Raw genomic sequence first — 23,046 nt, forward strand, 5'->3', positions numbered from 1 at the left:
CATTGTTCCTTGTGAGAAACACACCAAGCACAGTGTGTCTCATCCAGGACTAGGGCCTCCTAGCCATTTTGATGACAAAGATAAAATGTTTTCTTGTGGTATTGCTTAGGATGAACCTGTATCCTGAAATTTTAAAGACTTCAGATGTGTAACTGGTTTTGTTTTCTATTTCCCTGTAACATCTTGCTCTGTTAGAATTTAAGAAGCTGTAAAGACATTAAATTATGGTCCAGGGTAGACGGAGAACTGATCTGTAGATCTGTACAAGTCTGAACTCCATCTGCACCCCTGCTGATCATGTCCCATAACCTCTAGTAATATCAGGGGGTGTTCTTTAGGTCTTAATTTTAAACTCTGCGATCATTTTCACCATCCTAATTTCTTCATAAAATATGTTTCTTATCTGTCAGAGCTACAATGACAATAAAGCACTGGGAATTTAAGCTGTCTGAATGCATCCTTTGAATTTGACAGTTGGAACCAAAACCTTCACTTCTGTGAAGTAAAGAATGATAAAAGACAGGCTAAACCAGTGATTACTGTGGCTTTGTCACAGAAATTAACTGTCTTAACCATGAAAGAGGACAAGCTTGACCAAAAATACTAGGTGTAAATTGTGGATATTGAAAACTAAAATTAATCTTAAATCTATCAGGCTGGGCAATGGTAGGTGTAACCACTATTGTAACCAAGCAAGGTGATACCTGAGACGCTGCAAATTAATAGAACAGTCTGATGTATCACGTGCTGCCAGCTCACTATAGATTTGTAAAGACATCTGTTAACTTCTTTCTCGCTTCTTATTGCTTGAATAGCCAAATGGTCATGCATGGAATAAAAAGCGTAGGAGAAGTTGAACATAACTAGCTGGTACTTGTGGCCAAACCTGGTTTTCACTGCCTTGAAAAGGAAATATTTATGTTTGGTTGGCAAAAACTCTTATGTATCAGAGTGGTCTCAGAGAGCGGACCTGACGTTTGTGTATGGGCGGAGGTGCTGTAACTGGTAAAATTAGCTCTAAATGATCATGTCATTGATTGAGTTACTGAACTGTAGTTTAGTGTATTGAGGCTACAGTCAGAGAGACCATTCTGTACAGAAGTCAGTGTAAACCTATGTAATGCAAGCATCCTCCCACCAGAAGGCTTGCACTCTGGAAAGTACCAACAAGGAATAATGAAGGAAGCTCAGTGTTTGACACTTTGATGGTATCAATGCTTTGGAGCACTTACTGTTCTCTGACATTAGTTATGTTGGATCATGTAGACCAAAAGAAAGCCCTCACCATGTGGGCCCACTGCTGTATGGGGCAGCAGACCTGCTGACAGAGGACATGCATAGCACAACACTTTCTATCTATTTTCAGCTGTTTCAAGCTTGAAAGTTAAAGCTGTGTTTTAAGGAGGGATTTGTATTTCAAAAATTAAGTGGAGAGTAGAAGACAGCCCCTCCCACACTTAGATATTCTAGGAGAAAAGGCTGAGATTGTAAAATGTGGCTAACGGCAGTAAAGGATGATATCGCTGACCATTTGGAGATGTAAAAGGCCAAAGTCCTCAATGCTTTCTCAGCCTCAGTCTTTGTGGCTAAGACCTGGCTTCAGGAATCCTAAGCCCCTGAGGTGTGAGAGAAAGTGAAGTGATGAAGACTTATCCTTAGTGAATGGCATCAGGTTAGGGAGCACTTAAATAAAATGGACATACACAACCGAACCTGTTGGAAGAAATCCGGTGGAGGGCTGGAACACCTGTCCTACGAAGACAGGCTGAGAGAGCTGGGGTTCTTCAGCCTGGAGAAGAGAAGGCTCCAGGGAGACCTTATGGAGGCCTTACAATACCTAAAGGGGCCTACAGGAAAGCTGGGGAGGGCTTTTTACCAAGGGCATGTTGTGATAGGTCAACGGGGGAATGGTTTTAAACTAAAATAAGATGTATTTAGATTAGATACTAGGAAGAAATTCTTTACTGTGACGGTGGTAAGGCACTGGAACAGGTTGCCCAGAGCAGTTGTGGCTGCCCCATCCCTGGAAGTGTTCAAGGCCAGGCTGGATGGGGCTTTGAGCAACCTGGTCTAGTGGAAGGTGTCCCTGCCCATGGCAGGGTTGTTGGAACTAGATGATCTTTAAGGTCTCTTCCAACCTAAACCATTCTATGATATAGTAATTCCATGGGACCTGATGGGACGCAGCTATGTGTATGAAGACTTTATGGGGAGAGTAAAGCAGATGGAGCCAGACTCTTCTCAGTGGCATCCAGTGAGAGGACAAGAAACAACAGGCACAAGCTGAAATACAGGAGTCTCCATTTAAAAATAAGAAAGGATGTGTATACTGTGTTTACATTGGAAGAGGTTGCCCAGACAGGTTGTGTAGTTTCCCTCCTTGGAGATATTCAAAACCAAACTGGGCCCAATCCTGAGCAGCCTCCTCTAACTGGCCCTCCCTTGTGCAGGTGCGTGGACTAGACAGTCTCCAAAGGTGCCTTTCAACCTCAACCTTTCTGTGGTTCTTTAAGGTGGCACTTTATATTAGAGCAGTTGATAGTATAGATCACTTTTTATGGTGGGGAGATATGGGAAAACTAGAGAAAAGGAAAAACATAGGGAATACTTTCAGACATACTTAGATCAAACAGGGAAATAAGCTTGTTAATGCATCTTCATGCTGCAATTAAATCAACATGGCATTTGATGGTAATTTATCTTTGTACACCAATTAGGTAGTAATTTGGAAAATGTCATGGAAAGATTGAAAGGGTTTTCTAGGAAAACAAACAAATGCAAAGAGGCACATCATTTGTTAAATATTAATTTCTCATAATTCTCAACGTTCATTATTTTTACTTATTGCTCTACAGCTGATTGCAAATTCCAAGCTTGGGTTAGCTCACCTGCTCAGACTTGCGATTTTGTTAAAGAGCTAAATATACTGTAAGATACCCCAGGGCAGAACTTCTGTGGATGCATCCTTTTACCCAGGATTACTGTCATGGTTTTCCTTTTTCTGTCTACTAGGTGAATGATGATGTTGGAATTGACTGGACTAATGAAAATGACCGCTTGCTGGTTTGCCAAATGTGCATCAAACTGGCTGACATAAATGGGCCTGCAAAATGCAAAGATTTGCATCTGCAGTGGACAGAAGGCATTGTCAATGAATTTTATGAACAGGTAAATAAATGCACATCCAAAGTGGTATCTGCTGGTTGCGTGTCTTGTGTTAAATAGTCCTGCAGCATGCTAGTGCCGGTGATTGAGTGAAGATCACAGAGAACAGGGTGAAGGTGATAGCTGGAGTTACACTAGTCCATCCTTTTGGTGGATCAGTGAAATTCTGTTTGTCACTGAAGCTTCTGATGTATCCTTAAAGACCTCTGATGATGAGGTTTCTACAGGCTTCACTGTTCAAGTCTGGTGCTGTCCTTACAGTGGACATGGCGAACAAGTATTCTTTTCCTCTTTTTTTTCTGTTGGCAGTCATCATGTCTCCTCTAGTTTTCATTAGTGCAAACTATCTTTATGTCCTTCCTTCTACATCTTTTCAAGACATCAGCTGGTTCTCATTGCTCTCCTCTGCAGTCACTCCAGGTGGCTCACAATTTTATTGACATGTGACCTCCAAAACTGGACACAATATCCTTGTTGAGATGATCTAAACAAAGCAGAAGAATTATTTTAGATTCCCTGTGGGCCACATCTCTGTTCACACACACAGAGCTTTTACGTACCGAGCGTAACTGTAACATTAACATTGACTTTCAGTTTATCACAGACTAACCATATCTGCTCCCTATACGTTGATCCTGAACTCATACTTTATTTTTTAAGACAACATTTTCAGCTTTTAGAAGGCTTGTCAGTACAACTGTACTAATTGTTCAAGGCTTAGCTGATGGTAGCACAAGGAAGGAGGACAGACACAGATTGATTTACAAAGACCTGGGAGTACAGCCAGGCACTGGTCCTCTCCTGCTAGGTCTAAAGGAGCCTTTAATTGAACTTTTCTCATTATAACCTATTTAGCCCTGCCGAGTGCAAGGCACAGGGCTGTTCCCACACTATTCCTCTGTTTCCTGAGTGGGAACACATTTTGAATGTGCTGGTTAGACTAAACTCCACATCCTGTCTTTTTGAGAGGAAGCAAGCAGTCTAAATCACTGAACCAGACACGCCACAGTCTTCTCAGGGAGGGTGTGCATTATCCTGAAGTCACAAACTAATCCCTTTTAAAACCTTTTCATCTTCCTTTAAATTTACTGTACTTACAGTCTGGAAAAAAACCAGGATTTTCTGCTGCTACTGCCTTCTGAAGTATATAAAGAAACAGGAAAAGGAACAAAATTCAGACATTGACCTGAAGCTACTTCATTTATTTCAGATCTCATGAGAGTAAAAAAGAACGATGACCCTTACATATATTACCTGTGTAGTTGGTTCTATTTTTCTTCTCATTTTTTGTTAAAGAGAGTGAGTTCTATAACAACAATGGTCAACCTTCATCTCCCAATTTTTCTTCCAGGAAATGCTTTTCTTCATATTAGTCTGTTTTACTTACAACTCTCCTGACAAATTGTACTTTACATAATTCTGGTGATGATCATAGTTTATGTGGGTGACTACTGCATTCAGACAAAACCTGTTAATCAGATCTTTCTTTTGATCTAACAGATCTAATGTCAGAGGGCAGTAAGTGCTCCAGCACATTAATATTGTCAGAGTGTTGGATGGTTAGCTCTGAATCAAGCTTGAGAGGAACACAAGTGAGAGGATACTGAGTTATCTGTTCCACAGTAGGAATCTAGGGTTATTTTCCATCAGTCAGAAAGGTGTGCTACTAATGTTTTCATGTGCTTGAAAGCTGCTCCAAAGGACTTTAGGAGATTAACTTTCTTATAAACCTGTAATTTAAAAAAATATGTTTGCAATTTATCATCTGCAAAATTTGATTCAGAATAACACATATGTTATCTTAGTTAATGGCATTCCTTTTGGCATGGGGATTGTGGGCAAATCTATTTAAACTCTTGGTTTGGAATTTCCAAGTGGTCAGGTAGTCAGTAAGATATTAGGGGGGGTTGAGTTTCTTTTTGTTTTAGTAGAAGGTGTGTATTCACTGTACTGAGAAATCAATACATCCCAGTGGGTTTCCACTTTGGGTGTTTTTTTGCATAGCATGAGTTGCCATGCTGACAGGATGCTGACAGGATTGAAAACAGAATGTTTTCTTCCTAGGACTTGCTTTTGGCATTAAGGAGAATAAGCTACATTCCCAATTTATTTAACCTAGGTTGAAATCTGGTTTTCTTTAATGTAATATGCCATGAGAGGTGTATCAAACATCTTCACCATACTTCTGATCATTGGATTTTTTCTGAGAGGGAAAAGTCTTCATTTTCTCATTTCTGAAAAGGAGAATCTTATGGGAAGTTTGAATTTTCCTAGAACTTATCAAAAAGCATAAATATCTGCATTCAGCCTACGTTGTAAAAATAATATCTTTCTTGAATTTCCTTTAATAACACCAATCCCTTTGAAGAATTTAACTCCCATATAAATAAAAACTCCTTATTAAAAGCATGTTGCATAGAAACATTCAAAATCCTGTGTCATATTGTTACAGTATGTTTCCTTTTCTCCCCTCCACATGCTCAGCATGCTTATTTGAGGACGGGTTAGACATATTAAAAAGAATCAAAAAAATGCACCACAAGACGGTTCACATAATAAATCATGTTTTAACAGAACATGAAAAAAGAACTTGTAAACATTTCAACAGTCAGCTTTCTTCCCACTGCTGTCAGCTCACATCCAGGAAATCTCAGATATGTTACTGTAAAGAAAAGCAAGCTGCCACCTCTTCTTAATTCACTTGCTATTTCAGGAATGGATGGCATGTTTCAGTGTTTTGTTAACACTAATTTTTTGCTTTTAATGATTGGACGTAACATTTCAGGGTGGGTTATTATAAAAGTAACAAAAAAAAAAAAAAAAAAAAACAAGGGAATGAAACATTTGTTGTGCATGCTTCAAAATTTAACTCTCATTCATTGGTCTTCTCAGATACCAGCAGGGTGTCGACCAGATATGTTGTCTTTACGTTACAAGGAGATAAATTTGGGCAATCTGTAATGTAATGGAAATTGAAAATGTGTCTCCAAATTCTACTCTATATTCTCAAATATATATTTCTGTATTGTATGAAAACATTAATTTGCATATCAGGCTTGATTAGGGGGGCTAGACTTTTTCTTGGGGAGGTGGCATGCAGTCTTGACATGTCTACTCAGCTGAAAATTCATTGATATCATCAGAAGATTTGCTGTGATAGAGATGAGTATATCAGACCTGGTTTTGCAAGAAAGTTCTACTTTCTTTTACATCATGAGAGGAGTGAGGAAGGGCTTCCTATATCTCCCCTCTGCCCTGTCTCTCTAAAAAAAAAAGGTAGCAAAAAGTTTTTTGGGAAAGGTTTACTGCTTCTCAGTAACACCTGCTTTCATAGGGATCATTCTAATGGTCCCAGGAAACAAATACTTGTGACCCAAAGCCAAGAGAACCTCTTTGTTATGCATAGTAATGACAAAATTATTAAGAAAACCTTTAGTAAGATAGTCTTTGCTTGTAGAAGTTCAGTCTTGTTCCTTGCAAACAGGTGGCTGACTACAAGGTTGTTGTGAGCTAACAATTACAAGATCAGAAGGGATTTTTTGAAAATAATATGAAGAAATAAAATTATAATTTTCAGATTTTCACATTCACAGTGTAAAGTACAGGATGGGGGTGGCGGGCATCCTTTTGCACAATTACCAACTAACACCCTTATTAAATTCACACTATCGGTATTGGGTCCTCTTACAAGAAAAGAGCTGTAACTTCGATTAACCATTTAACGTGATGCACTATAGTGATGTCATGCTGGCATGCAATGGAAGTTGCATTAGAGTTTAACTATTTTTCTTTCATAATTTTTAATTGGTTTGATGTGTATTTCTTCTTTTCACAACATGGTTTTGTTGCATTTACTTTAGAGAAATTACCACTATTTTTCATCACCAGGGTGATGAAGAGGCTAGCCTCGGCTTACCAATCAGTCCTTTCATGGATCGTTCTGCTCCTCAGCTGGCACACCTCCAGGAATCGTTCATCACTCACATTGTGGGACCACTATGTAACTCCTATGACTCAGCAGGGCTGATGCCAGGAAAATGGATAGAAGATAGTGATGAATCAGGAGACACTGATGAGCACGATGAGGAAGAAACAGCAGAAATGGAAACTTGTGAAAATGCTGAATCCAGTAAGTTGTTCACACTTACCTTCTTCAACAGAGCGACTTCCATATTGTGACCAAAACATAAGAAGCCATATTGTAAAAGCATAGAGACTGTGAGCTGGTCAGGTTCAACATGGGCCTCTCCAGAGTTACAGTAGTTCAGTGCTGTCCTTGGTGTAGCTAGCATGTAGCCAGTTACATTGGTAATGGACACACTCCATGGTTTCAGGACTGATACACATCGCTGCTCACATCTGCTACTCATTTCTACCTTCAGGTGAGGTTTCTGGTGGTGGATCACCTGTCTGTGCATGAGGGGTTTTTAGACTGTTTCAACACTGATGGTAGTAGACTGCAACAATTTCGGTTGAAGAGAGGACGGTTGGGAGAAGATTGTTGAGGAAAACACTCATCATTTCCATGAGTTAGCATGCTGTACAGGAATAATAGAATGAGGCTCTGAGACGCTGATACAGTAAAAGAGCTTTTAGCAATGAAAGTATTTTAATGCAAATCTCTTCAAGGTAATGTGAGAGAAGACTGAGGAGAAAATTGGCACTGAGCATTGATGTTGTGTGCTGGGAACTGTGTCAATTGGTCCTTCTGGCTAATCAGTAACTAAAGCTGATAGTCTTCTGCCTCTCCTCCAGAAGAGCAACAGTGCCAACATTCGTCATACTGAGAGGAAAACTTTGTACTTTGAAAGGGGATCTCAGAAACTTGTTGGAAGTGATTTTTAAGAGAAGAGGCTGCAGCTGTAGACCTGTTTCTTTTACCAGTTTAGACCTACATGCATTACCTTTTCCTCTCTTTCATGTTCCTTCCCTCTCTGAACTTCCAACTACTGTTCTTTTATTTCCTCCCTCTGAGTCATCTTTCTGTCACTCACCTATATCTAATCCTTCTAGAAAGCATCAGCCTTAAGTGTGCTAGTGAAATACTGATACATAGCTTTTTCTCTTAACAGCCTCACATTTTCTGATCTTTCCCACACACTTTCATGCCCTACTGAGTATCAGCCCTATTTTCTGTTGGGGAAGCTGAGAAGCAGACAGATTTGGTGGTTGTAGTAAGTCACATAAAGACATGAAACTAAAATCTGCGTCTCCTGATGTTGCAGAATTGACCTTTTATCTCTAATAAGATCCAGGGGTATACAGTTTGTATTTAAGAAATCACTGCTGTTGTTCACACACACAAACATATTTTAAGGTTTATTTTAGTACCTCACGATCTATCAGCTCTGTAACAGCAGGCAGAGCCACATGTTTCTGTGGCAGAGTGGCATTTATGGAATTGCCTACCAGGGGAAAGCATATGTGATTGGTAGCCAACATAGACCCCAAAGCCTGAAACTGATATTGCTGTATTAAAAAGAAAGATGAAGAATGTTCTCATTTATTCACTGGAGTGTCTAACCTTACCTTGAAATCCTTAGTTTCCTTTCTTCTCATTTCTCTATTCACTTGTCCTCTGTATCACTGCTAGCCAAGTCCAACAATGCTGCTTTCAGGTTAAAAGCACATATCATTATTAACCCTTATCATATAAATACAGCCCAATTTTTTAGTTTTCTTCTATTTTCTTTCTCACATTCTACTCCATGACACTACTTTATTATTCAACCTGGTGCTTTTAGATTCTTTACCTATTTCAAACCCTTAAGAATTAATGTAGCACAAGTATTGAAATATCCAAAAAAATTCTTCCCACTTCCTTCTTATCCAATGTGGGATGCTCATCTTCTCGGTCACACCAACATGTTACAAACTGTTTTCTTCCAGTTCCCTAAATTCTCTGTGACCACATGGATCTGAATGAGGAATATACAGCATCTTTTATGTTGACATAGGGGTCTTACAGGTCATTAGAAATTTATACCTATGATCGACAGTATATTGGATGTTCTAACCTTTCTCAATGAAACTAAAATGTTGAGATGTCAGATGCATAGATACAAAGAGTTGTGTAGATGTTGGTGAAGATCTTTTTCTGGAAAAGCCTTTTAGGCAGGTGGAAATATAATTGTAGCAGAAAACACTTCACCTAGGTCCTGATAATTCACTAAGGCATTTGATGTAAATTTAAGAGTTACAAAATGTTAAAATAATTTTTGTTGTTCTACAGGAGCATGCAATTCCCCCAAAGTTCTGATGCAAGTATAAGAATTAAACAGGCTCAGTCTTTAGTGATTCAGGCAAATTTTAACACCACAGCAAGAACTTGCTGCTGTCTGCAGAGGCCAGCAAGATGCGGGGTCACCCGGGAAACCCAGGAGAGAATGTCCTGCTGCAGTATTGGCAGGGTAGGGGCTTCTTATTAGTGCTAAACCTGAAGGTTTCCTACAGGGATCCAAGGGCTTTCTAATGAAGGATTGAGTTGGATTTGGTCTGTACTGAGTGAAAAGCTCTTTGTTTCCAGTTCAAAAGCTTCAAGGGCTAAACGTTTTGGATCCTTACACAGACATACTTTAGGCAACCTGCAAATACTAATCCACACAAATTTATTTGGTACAAAAAATTCCTCTACGTCACCATCTTTAAAAAAGAAATTGCAGTTGTCTTTGGAGGGGATATTATTTTAGTTATGTAACTGCCATTGCCACTGTTAATGATCAGGGAAAATTTTTAAGCTTTGTACTGTTAAGGAGTTAACAATCTGTGTTGGACAGACTATACTGACAGAAAAAAAAAAAAAACAAAAAAAAACAAACAAAACCCTTCAGACAGCAAAATGCTTGTACTGCAGCTGTGTCAGGAGCCATAAGAACTGCCAGTGGCAAAAACATTTTACAGACTAACAGCAGGGAGTGATCCTTCAAAACCAAAGACAAGCAAGCTCCCCGATAGTATTTGGCTATATGACTGCTTCTTCAGTGGTCAGACTCTGTTGCTGAAGCAATGTTGTGCAAAGGCTTTAAGGTCATCTCCACTGCAATGATGGAGCTGTAAAACTCTGACTTTTAAAAGGGAACGTAGGAATGGGTCCCTCCTTAGGTTACTAACACTTGCTCATTCGTTATCCTTCTATAGCTCAGATCAGAGGTAAAATGTGAAGAAAACAAAATCAGAAAATTTTCGCTAGGGGAATCAGCAAGGATGTATTGTAGGGCGGGTGTCAGAATTTAATGTGTGAGTTATGGAGTAGGCTGATCAGAGTCTTTAAGTACTTGATATTAAAATAACGAGCAGAAACAGCTCAGCAACATGCTTTATGCATAATCACTGAAGCAGTAGATGTCTCTGTGAGCTGCATAGTCAGGGACAGCATGCAGCCTATGACATGACAAATCTGGGTCTCAAACTGTGCAGGAAACCCAGAGGTCTGAAGAGGCATAGCTTTCTGAATTTTAAGTTTAAGTTTGTGGGTTTACTGTTGGTGCAGTGCAGTTCCTATATGTCATAGTACACCCTGTCTGTTTCTTACATCTTCAGTCCCTTTTCCTTCTTCTCTCACAGAAAACAGTACTTTAATGTCACATGGTATTTTACAGGAAAGAAAAAATTCAAGAGAAGGAAAATCTACTGTCAGATAACTCAGCACCTGCTTCAGAACCATAAAATGTGGAAGAAAGTAATTGAGGATGAAGAGAGGTTAGCCGGGACAGAGAAGCAAGGCGCAGAGCAATCCACGCTGCACCAATCTTCAGAACAAATCCAGGCCATCAGGGAAGAGGAGGAGGAGAAAGGGAAGCCCAAGAGCGATGAAGAGGAGAACACAACTGTAGAACCAAACCAATGACAATATTTACAGCAGTATTTTAAGACAGATTGACTCGTGCACAGACTCTTTCTCAAGCCAGCACAGCATTTAGACACAACACTGTAGAAGTACGGGATAATGCGCCTACAGCTGTTTAATTTGTTTCTCTTTCCTTTTTATGGTGAGGTACATTGTTTAAACTCCTATGCTCAAGGAAGCTTTCACACTGCAACACCGGCTTTTACAGAGTTTCTTTAAAGAGGTTTGGGGGGTGGGTGGAATTATATAAATAAATATATATATATCTATATATATATATATAGATATAGCCAGGGTTATTGGCTGCGCACTTCAGCAAAATGCATTTAATGATATATTATGGTCACTGTGATATTTACAGAAGAAAGTTATCTAAGGAAATGCTGCTTCTAAAGCACATTTGCAGTTACCAGTAAGGTACCAGTTAAGTAGCTTTTGCTCTTAATGCTGAGGGATAAAGTTCCAAAGCTTTATATGAATGCTGATATATCCTGCCAACATATATGTGTGTGTGAGGGAATGTTTTCAAGTGTGACTGGGTGTAATGTCATATAGCATAGTTTGAGTTCTTATTACACTAGCTGTAGCACGTCCCCATACACGACAACAAACAGAAGGCCTGAATTTTAGAGAATTTGTGCCCACAAGGGGATCGGAGACCATTTTGAGGAGCTTTGCATTCCCCATAGCCCTCCAAGTCCCAGTTTGCACTCCAGCTGCAGGCAGCAGCCTTTCAGCAGGGGCCGGAGTGGCCTGGGATGCTGACCTGGCCCCATCTGGCTGTATGGGCTCCTCCACCTCATTCTCTTCCTCCTCTTCCTCCTCCTCGGCACTTCCCAGACTGCTGGTGAAAGGGATATGCCAAGAAATTTATTTCTCAATGGGATTTATGAGGGACTGTGTGGCATGCTGGTCTGTTCCCCTTGAGAGGACCTGGCCATCTGTATACTTGTGAGTGCGTGAATGGCTGCGTGGGGTGGCGTGTGTGTTTGGGCAGGAAAGAGTATAGAGCAAATATGTGTACATACTCAGAAACTAGAAGCATACTGTCATCTTCCTCCATTACCTTATGCCTCCATGCATCAGTGGCCAAATGTATAATCTAAGAACAAAGCTAAACTATATCTCTTGAGAGCAAAAGAAGAGGAGAGTGTGGGCCGTGCCCTTCCTCAGAATTAAAGGCAAATGATGCATTAGGAGCAGCGTGGGGGACGGGTGCCAGTCCTGCATCGGTCGGACACTCGTATGTCTCAGCAACCACTCATATGAGCTTCAGAGAACTTGGTTTTTCAGTGCGAGGTGCTGGATAGGAGCGGTTTGTTCCTGGCATTCTGCTTAGAAGCAGTGTGTTTGATCCCACCTGTATACTTTTTTTCTTTTTTCTTCTTTTTTTTTTTATTTTTAAGAGAAAGGAAAAGATAAGGCCTGTAAGAAAAGCAGATCTTTTTTGTTGTTGTTGTTCTGTTTATTTGTTATCTCTGTTGTTTATGCTGTGAGCCAAATGTCTATTTAAAAGGTTGAATATTCACTTTCAATATTTTATTTCACAATATTATATTTGTCAATGATTAGCTATCTGGATGTAAATATGGAAAAATTTTTATGGGTTCCTGTAGATAATGATATCTTTAAGAAAAAAAAAAAGAAAAAGAAAAAAAGGGAAAGGTTTTTTTGTAAAGCTAATTTTTTAAAAAATAAATACAAAAACCTTTTTATACAGTGTAGCCATTTCCAAACCCAACAAATAAAGTCTTGAGTAATTTGTATAGACCCTTCTGGGAAGCCAGTGGTCTACAGGATCAAGGCTTTAAAATATTAATGCTCTTTGGGACTGGCAGCACCAAGCAGTACCACACAATTTAGAGTTTTGTTCCCCAAAAAGAATTATGTATATAAAGTTCACTATTTCTCAAAAATTGTTTGACTACATAGGCTTTTTATATTTTGATCCTGCAGCCCCTTGCCAAGAAGAGGATTGCTTGTATGAGTAAGAATGGTTGTGAAAGGCAGAATTTGTGTTAAATTTATGACATTGCATTCATCACTTTTTGCTATTGTTACACTTTCACCATATTCATGATCCTATTAATACCTCTCCAAAACATTGGAAAATATTCTCTATCAAAGGCAATCAGTGTATGTGTTATCACTTCAGAGTTTCTTTTTGCTTTGCATTTCTTTTAAAGTGAGCTTTTGCTCAAAACAGGATTTCAGTTTCTTACAGTTTGTATTTGCTTGTTACCATCCCATGCTATTCTTATCAGTAGAGAAACTGTTTGCCTTTCAAAAGAGTGACTCTAGGGTATGGCTCTGACTGCTGTTATCGGCAGATATATTTAGTAGTGTTTTTCAGTGAAATCAGAAAATTGAAGATGCAAATTGCACTATTATTTTAAAGGGAAAGGATATAGCAGAATTCATTCAAACAAAAAAAAAGATGGCTTCAAGATCTCAGCAAGTCTCCACCAATTCCAGCTTGCACTGTTTTCACACCTCTTCTGTCACTTTGATTAATCGTTTTATTTGGGGTTCTCTTGTACAAGTGATATGCATACCTTATAGTATGAGAAGAGTTTATTATGCCTCATTCTGTCCTTTAAAAATTAAACTTACAGAGATGCTTTAAAATGTCACATCTCCCAGCACTTTCTTCTCTATTTTCAGTGCATGAACACAGGGACTGGATGTTTTATATTGATTTTTGTATTGCCTTTGCTAGAAGAAGAAAAAAAGAAGTTATTGCAGAAAGTGTTGGTGGGTGCCCAGTCAGTAAAATTACAAAGAGGCATTCAAAAATAAGGCAAAATCCTGTGAGTGGAATTCTACATACTCGTCAAAGCAGGCATACACAGGGTCGAACTAAGAAAAACTATCCTAAAAATGTGCTAAAATTTAATTGTTATATTTTTTTACTCATCATTTTTGATTGCCATTAGGTAAAATCAGTGTCAGCTTCTAATTTATGAAGATTTCTTTCTATATTGGCAATGCAGCTGTCACAAATTGTTACTATGTTGCTACACAAGCCAGTTTGTGAGTACGGTTTGAGTAACTCAAGCCTTTTACAGTGAAGGAATTGCTGACAGGCTTAAAATCAGAATAATCATTGCTTTTATCCAAACTAGAAGGGATACCACTGAAGAAGCTAAAGTAGCTGGCAGTTATGAACTTGGTAGGAGGTGACTTTTTTTTCATTCCAGTTATTAATGGAATCCAGTCTCTGCAGGTGTCAGCTCCTTATGAATCTGACTTCTCAGTCTTTGCAGTGCATTTCTGGCAGGCAATGATCAGGAAATTTCCCAGGTTGGCTTAAATGTAACACAAAAAATAGCAGAGATATTTTATATCAAACGCATGAATACCATTTTTGCTTTGGGTTTTTTTAGTAGATAATGTGAAGCAGGTTATTTTTAGCAGGTTTTCTAATAGTTTCTAGTCCAAAGGAGGCAAAACCTTTGACCAGCAATTGCAGTAACCTTTTGGAGGCTAGATCTTGATGGTTTTACACTTTGTGCAGTCCTTTGGTGCTGCAACCCCCAAATAAACCACAGCCTATGCAATATCTTGGCGGGGGGCGGGGGGGGGGGGAAGTAAGAAAAGAAAAAGGAAAATAATTGTATTCTATCAGCAAAGTGCTCAAGATTTCAGGTGGGATGTTTACAATGTTGATATGGGTTTCTGGTATATATATGTAAATAGGCTTGTTAGATACTGGAGAAAGCAAGCCCCATTTAAACAGTGTTTTGCAGTAACAAAAAAATCACATATTTTAGTTTCCAGTTCTTCAAAAACAGGAAGAGAAAGATTGGACTATTTTTTCTGATTGGATATTTAGTTTTCTCCATGTAATGACACTTGGTGAGTGATCTTGTTCCCTTCTAGTCTGGGAGATGTTTGCGGTCCCCTTAAACGGGGGGGTTGCAGCTCCCAGTACAGTGAGAAAAGCACTCTGCCCATCGTACAGTAATCACACATAAACCCTTCTGTCCCCATATTCCCTGTTTGCTTGATAGTCACGTGCCATTTACAGTAGGATATAACTTCTGACATTATCCTTGTGTTGTGGAAGGGACACATGGAAATAGAGAGTGTGAAAGCCCCAAACTATTTTATTACTTTTTTTCTTTTTCCAAGAACCCCAAAAATGCTTTTGTCTAGAAGTAATAATTTCCATGTTTAAAGAGCCACAGTTTACTATTTATGCTCTAATTCCTGAGGGAATCTGGCATTTTCTTGATTTGTTGTGAGCTAATGTACAGAGTATGTTGACACTCATCTCTGAAAATCATCTGCCTCCTCCAGCAGAAAGACGGTGTTCAATGCAATGTGGCAAGACATGCATGAGAAGTGAGTTGCAAGAATCTGCTAGGAGAAAGGGATCCTATGATGCTTTTGGCAGCATTTTGAACTGCCTTCCTCTATGAGTGAAAGCTTTACAGAAAGCTGGAGAAATGGTTGTGTCACCAGTGGCCTCCCCTGGGACCTTGTGCAGGGTGCTGGCTCTCGTAGCAAGTGACAGTCACATTCTGGCAGCAAATGGTTCCCAGGGCAGATGTAATTTCAGAATGCATTTGTTAGCAATGCAAGGGTAGTTGTTCAACAGTTTGCACCCTGACATCATGTGTGAATGTCTCTCTGCATCATTATCAAGTTAATCCAAGATCGTGATTGCTCAGGACCTTTTGAGTGGATGTGTTTGGGTCTTTTACCCTTAGCATACTCCTGTTAGAAGTTCTTAAGATACCGATGGTCTGAATTTGGAAGGAAGTTAAGTCTGTAAATGTTCAGATAGATGCTTCTAAAAGTACCATTTGTCATCTAAGGAAATTCTGTACCCAACTTCCTTTTTGTGCTCTCCATACTGGACATTAAGTTCATTTGTTTTCATTAGAAAGTTCTGAATTTCTGTCTGCTTTTTAGATACCATTTTTTTTCTGAAATCATGGCCCTGTCTTTCTTTCTTACTTCAGAAATTCCCCAGAAAGTAGAATGTAGTGTGGAGAAGCCAAGGACCTTGCCAAACTGAGCATCAGTCAGGGGTATAGCCCATGAGGACTGCCCAGCCTGTGTCCCAGTCTGGGTGTGTTTGCACCCAGTGCCGTGCCCATGCTGCTGAGCTGTGAGCTGAGTAGGTGTGGGGTAGCTGTCAGTTTGGGTTACTTGGCAGCCTGAGCAGTACCAGCTTTGAGTGGGACTTGGGATCTTGGAGAATTTTGACAGTTTTCAAACAAATCTTAGGCACTTTTGAAAATTTTGCCATAAGTATAATGCAGCGAAATGTTTATGATTGGTCCCAGGTGTTAATGATGTGTTAGTGCAAAGTCTCATTAGTTACCTGGCACATCCTGCTTGCTCTGTGTGATGTGATCCTGTGCTGGGGATGGCTTTGCTGTTGATGAAGATTGTTGTGGGTCTGAGTCCACCCTCTCACTGACTCCATAGGCATGGTGAGATGTGTCGGTCAGCGTGAGCCTGGGCAGCCCAGCCAACCCAAGGCCTGGGGCTGCGATCCAGAGAAGGCACAAGATTCATGACCAGCAAATAACCCAAGGGAGATGCAGCAGCTGATTCAAGTGTGGGAGAGGCAATGCAGATGTGATGTGGTTCATTCTAGAGCTGAGCCATCTGGTAGACATAGTGTTCAATAGGTTGGGAAGGCAGCAGTGACAGTCTGTAGCTTTTCTTTCTCTGAAGAGGCTTTTGACTGTTGGAAAATCTGTAATTTATAAAAAAGTATAATATTTGCTGTTACTTTTGCAAGTACTGTTACAGTTAAGATGTTCCATCATTACGTGTTTAAGGAAGAAAGGTTTTGATTTAAGGATGTGTATGAGAATTTCTTGAGCATCCCACAGCCTCTCATGGGTGGAAGATTAGATTGGGGCACATGCCCAGAGCAGAGAATGTGCCTCTCCCAGGTCTGTTGCAGGCACCACGGCTGGAAGGCAGGTGTGAAGCCTGCTCTTTCCAGTCTTAGGCCTGGATGTTGGCCTGAACACTTGTGTATTCCTCAGCTGGCAGCACAGCGCTGGTGTAATTACTCCTCAAGTTGATGGGGTTGTAGACATACAGGGAGAAAGTCAAACTGACAATCCATAGGAAAGAGAAAAGGAAATTGTATTCCAGTATGAAACAGACGTTATGCAACACACTTAATTTTCCTTTTCTTTCAAAATCAAATGTAATCCCACTGAAATAAAGTAACCATGGAGTTTCTGGGGTTTTAATTACTGTTTGATGTTCGGCATGAGTCAAAATGGTGGCAGCGTTAAAGGGAAGTTAGTTGTTCCCATTAACTAGGGTGGAGGAATTTTTTTCCCCCCAGTATTTTTAGGTAAATCAACAAATAAGAGTGTCTAGGCTTCCTGAAGAAACTGCATGTTCAACTATTTTTGAATAGTTGGGGCAATAATTGAAATTAGGTGACAGCTGTCTTAAGCAACATTGGAAGAGCTAGCAAAAAACTATTATTGGATTCAAACTTTGAATTAGAGCAACATAGCACCAGTACTTTTGAGAGCAACTTAGTATGACAAATCTTTCTTTGAATTTCATCACTTTCATCTAGCAAAACAACATTCCTCTGGAGGTAAATCAAAGCAGGGTTTTAGCTCCTGCTGTGGTAGTTATTGAATCCCAGTGTTGGAGGGAGCACTGCAAGAGTTATCCTCCATTTACATCCAAATTATGATTTATTCAGAGGCCATTAATGGGATTTTCCTGGCAGGCAGGTGTTCTCTTGATGAAAAATACATCGTGCCTCCTCACAGGATGCAGATGTCACCTGTGTGAGCACCCACCTGAATTCTTAGGACGATACAAGCTCCTTGGGAGCCTGCAGGCAGAAGTCTGTGGGTGTATTTCTGCAGAGTCCATTTTCACAATGACAAAAGGGGGAAAAAGCTCGAGCTAGTTAACAATATTTTTTTGATAAATCTGAAACAACAATAAGCATTGTGCAGTTTGAAAGCTTGCCGACGTCACTTGAGGTGTATGCAAAGATTTCCCCAAGTGCTTGTACATGTAAGACTATTTTTTCTGGAAGGCGATGAGTTCAGGTAAAACCAAGTGTCCTTGGCTGTGGTCCGTTGTGCTGAGGGATATAAGAAACCAGGAAGATTTTTTGACTGAAGTGTTTTATTCTCCCCCATTAAAGAAAATTTTGCATGGTGCTAGAGGAGGTAAAAAAAAAAAAAAAAAAGTATTTCAGTTGAGCTTTTTAGTTGTCTAGTCCATGCTAGTTGTTTCTTACTTACAAAGCCATGCTTGTCATATGTCCGAGGTGTGGAAATGAAACAACAGATGAGACTTGTTCTTCTGTGGGTGGCATATAGGAACTGCGTGCAACAAGGAGCACCACTGAAATCTGCAGGTGGAATGTGGTGTATCCCAGCAGTGAATTAGATGGAGAAACCCAAATATTTCTGTTTTCTGTCCCTATGAAAGCATAAGAGCAGGTGTAAAGGATTTTGCCACAGCTGCGGACCGTGTATCCTTTTATGACTGAATTCTCTTGTCCTGATTAAAAAAACATAGAAGTCAGATCAAATAAGCAAAACAGCGTGTGCTGTGGCCCTGGCAAGGCAGGCATGTGTTAGCTTGCTTTTCCTCCAGCTCACAGAGGGAGCTGGGCTTGCACCATTGGCCTGCAAATGGCATGGAGTCCCAGTGGCACCGCATGGGGGGAGGAACAGGTGGGAGGTAAAGAATAAGTGCCAAATTTCGGAGGGGTGTTGCCAAAGTAGCTGGAGAAATACCTTAGAGTAATGCAGTCCAACTCCATACCCGCCTCGCCATGGTTTGCTCACAGCGATAGCCCCAAGGCAGCGGCTTCGATGCTCTGGTTTTCAATGCCGTCTTCCTTTACCACAGTGAACAGTAACAAACAATTAATGTGAGTTAGCAATTGCTCTTTGCTTTTAAATATTTATTTAAAGGAGATAAGAGTTTGGGGGGGTTTGTTGATGAGGTGGTTTTTTTTCTCTACTGACCCTGGTCGTTTTGCACCCACGCTTTCATAAAAAGAAGGAAAACAAGGTCTGTAATCTGATCAGAGAGAAAAAGGTAGGGGTCTGCCATGTGTACATACTACTGTAGGTAGAAAGGCCGTTTTCTGTTAAAGCTATCTTTCCTTTTCAAAATTCCTGTCTGATTCTGACACATGATGAAATTCTGTATTTGAATGCAAAATTTTCATTTTTAGATATTTGTAAACCTTAATACACTACTGCGGACGGTATCCTAAAAGATCAAAGACAGTGTTAATAACTGCTATGTGGTGTTGATGATATTTTTAATATTTCAACCATGTCAGAATACATTGGGTCATCAATTTTCTAAAGTCATCTTTTCTTGAGTAATCGATATAAGAAGTTTGCATGATGGAAAGTAATTTAAGTTCACTTTTCAAAAAGATGTGATTCATACTGTAGCTTCTGTTTGTTTAACAAATTAACATTTTCACTGATGGGTGGCAGTTTTTTTTTCTTTTTAGTGCTTTTGATAGAAAAACATCTGGGACATTTTCCAACAGAAACACATTTTGTAACCTTTGCTTCCAGTTGTGGAACTAGTACCTTCCAAAAATAATTGTTTTCCAGTACGTTTTGGCCATCTGGGTAACAATATGCAAGTATGTATTATGCATACAAGATATGATTTTAAAAAAAAATAATCCCATTTTGGTGAAAGTAACCAAGAAATGTATCAAGCAAGATCAAAACCCTTTCTGAATGAAAATTTTGGATGCGTCAATATAATTGAAGCACTTGACTCCCCCACCAGATTTTGGGGCCAAATCATACAGATTTTGTATGTTCAAATTCACAAAATGCCAGTCAAAGTTTTTTTACTTCAGCAAGCACCGAGGAATTTGGTCGCTTTGCATCCTATCCTGTGAGGTTTCACTCCTGGCCTGGGACCTCAGGGAAGTGTGCCTCAGACAGAATTATTTTATGACGCTCATTTAGACTCAGCTGTAGTAGCATGTTTCCTCAAATCATCTGTGTACTTCAAATTTAATCCCTCCTTTATTTTTTTCACTTCAGAAGCTGAGAGAAAGGGTGGGGGAATGTAATTTTATATGGCTCTATTTGAAAAGGGTTTTGTGTACCTTTATAATTCTTTGAAGCAATATTTTAAAAAACAACTGCCAGCCAAAGTGGCAACGCAGAAAAGTGCCATCTTGTTTAGGATTTGTACACACCAGTTTTTAACACAGTGTTCTTTTCACTAAGTACTACATATGTTAATTTATATTTATATATTGTCAATATTGTTGTAATCAAGCTTCTCCTTTCTAAACACTTCAGGAACAAGGCCTTGTATTTTTAGGTGATTTTCATAAACAGAGTAATTCTTTTCCATTCACTAGTATCTTGCACTCGATACATGTAGCAATACTTAATATATTCTCTTCACAAGTATTTGTTAAGTGATTTAGTTAATGGCTGATAAATGTTTTGTACAAAATAGATTCTGTACAGGAAAAAAAATCTTTTAGATAAACATTATTTATTTTTACTGTTTTGTAAGTTAGACACTATAATGAAGCTCCTTTTTGCCAGAATTACTGGAAGTGCCTCTTGGTAAAATGTATTATACAGTAAATATGTATTCAGAATTATTAGAAATACTTGTCACAAAATGAACAATGTGGATGTTGCAATGTGAAGACAAATGTACAACATAAATATAATTCTGTGGTATCCTGTTTGCAGTGTTTCTTTTTTCCTTTATTGAACAAATTTGCTTTCAGTGCCCAGCTTTCAATTTAAGCACCAGACTGCAAATGACCTGTAGGCTCTTCAAACTATGATTCAAATCCAGTAAAGCTGGTATATATTGAATTACCATTTTATCTGCCAGCCCCAGTTGGTATGTGTGAATGACCCATGCTCACGTTTATTGGTATCCGATTACCTGCAGCATTTACCAGCAGAATTCTGCACTTTATTTTAGATCACTAGTAAACTCCATGTTAAATGCTGTGTGACTCAGACAATCTGTGGAAGGCCTCATTATAAACATCCTTCTTTAATGATGATGAGTGTTTCAACATCCATCATCTGTATACTTTCCAATCCAATTAATATGGACCATACTGATTGAATGTGGTCTATATTACGTGGCACTATTCAACCATAGTAATGCAGAGTGACTAATGCTTCCAGAGAAAATGAAATGTGTTACCTTAACAGTGTTTTCCTTATTAATCACAGAAGTAATCCATTAAAGTGGGACATCAGCACGTGAAATCAATTTTCTTGCAATTTGACTGGTAAGTATACCATCATTCTTCAGTGAAAGATTTTGCCACTCTGTCATGTGGGCCCGGGTTGACATCTAGCTACTTTCTTTGCTCACTCTTTAGGATTTTTTAAAAAGTACCTTACAGCTGTCAAAAATTTTCCCCATTTTTTAACTTTTATTACCTACTTTCATCAAAGATCTGGAGAGCTCTTTAGCCAACTCACTTGAAATGGCTGCAAACAAATTATCTGGATCAGCTGTGTATTCAAAGCCTCTTTTCCTATAACTTAAAAATTAACAGATTTCAAAATATGGAAAAGCATCAGTTGCATATCTGGCTGCCAGTTTTGAAGTCCCACCAGTTTATTCATCCTCTGACGTAAATTCTGAATGGCAAAAATGTAAGGAAATTTGCAGCAGGCAGTGATTAAGAAGATATTGCTTGGGATCATTGCCAGTATGAAACCAAAGTACGGTTATACTTATAAGCCAGCAGCTGGTCTGTCCCACTTACTAATTCCATAGCGTGGAATTATTTGATCCAAAGATTCACAGCTACCCACTGAAAAGCATACAACTGGAGTAGTGAAGAAAACCTCTTTTCCTTCAATACTCCTCATCACAAAGAGGGGCTACAAAGGTAAAGAATGCACTTGTCTTTGAAAATCGCCGAACTCTCTGTGGAGCTCTTCAAACACCAAGAGGTTCCCATGGGAAGAGATGAGCAGTAAAACACGGAACAGCAGCAGTCAATCTGCTAATGAGACCACACATGAGCATGCCTCTCCTGGGGTTCTGGTAAAACATAAAGGAGGCCATGACGCAGTAAGTAGCAGCTCAATTAAATGTTGCATTTTCCAGGTGTTCAAATTACTCTCAATTGCCCAGGCAAATCCACTTGCCTAAAACCACTTTAAATGTTTCACTAAAAACAGAAATCTCAGAGAACTCTTGGCATTATGTTTAACAATGCTTTCTTTAATGTTTCTTCAATTATCTCACTAAAATCCTATGGAAATCAACGTTATCCCTCAAGCCACCATGGACTCCCTGGATATCGTCAGTCATTCATGTAGATGTAGAACTGCAAATTGATTTGACAGTCGGATGTGTAACTGCCAAGTGCTGCCCTGACTGCTGGGGCCTGTAACTCTTGACGTAGGCATCCCACACAGTCTGAGGGAGGTTTTTAACCACATCCCAAAAACCTGGCATGTGGAGGTGGAGACTGTCAAAGCCAGGTACTTTGTTGCGCAGCTTCACAGCCAAGGGGTGATACTAACATCACATTAATTTGTGACCCATTGGAGGAAACGTGCAAGTATAAAGTTTTACCTAAGCTTTTGATGGCTTGTGTCACACCCAATCCAGACTGCTAGTTATAATCACTAAATAATCCGGGATAGATGCAGTTGTAATGGTTTGGAAGTCTGATATAGATAAAAGGTTGCTTCAACATCTGCTTGTCTGCAGCTGGGAAATACAAAGCAGAGGTTCCTCCTGTTTGATCTGCATGATGGCTTCATTTACAGTGACTTTTGTTATTGGTGCTGGTAAATTACTTCACAATCCTTTGCATATGGCAATTGTTTATTACTGTGCTTGCCGAAGGCATGATATTCTACAAATTCAACACCTTCTGTGTAATAAACTCTTTTGTTAAATTCTTCACACCTTCTCTTTACACATTTCTAGCCAAGGTCTTTGGGTTTAAACCTACTTCAAAGAACTTATCTGCATTACAGAAAGTGCTATGGGATTTTATTAAGATTAATGGTATTAAT

At 39.4% G+C, this 23,046-nt stretch overlaps 1 protein-coding gene across 1 annotated transcript in view; it reads left to right on the forward strand.

Moving 5' to 3' along the window:
* The window catches only part of PDE3A (phosphodiesterase 3A), a 264,082-nt gene extending 243,357 nt beyond the window's left edge, over positions 1–20,725 (forward strand). The window contains 3 exon segments of the mRNA XM_055808211.1: positions 3,013–3,168; positions 7,054–7,294; positions 10,764–20,725. Coding sequence (XP_055664186.1) covers positions 3,013–3,168; positions 7,054–7,294; positions 10,764–11,011 — 645 coding nt within the window. The 3' untranslated portion in view covers positions 11,012–20,725.
* The last annotated feature ends 2,321 nt before the right edge of the window (positions 20,726–23,046 follow it).

The sequence above is a fragment of the Falco peregrinus genome, chromosome 6 (genome assembly GCF_023634155.1).
Source record: "Falco peregrinus isolate bFalPer1 chromosome 6, bFalPer1.pri, whole genome shotgun sequence".
NCBI classification, from domain to species: Eukaryota; Metazoa; Chordata; class Aves; order Falconiformes; family Falconidae; genus Falco; species Falco peregrinus.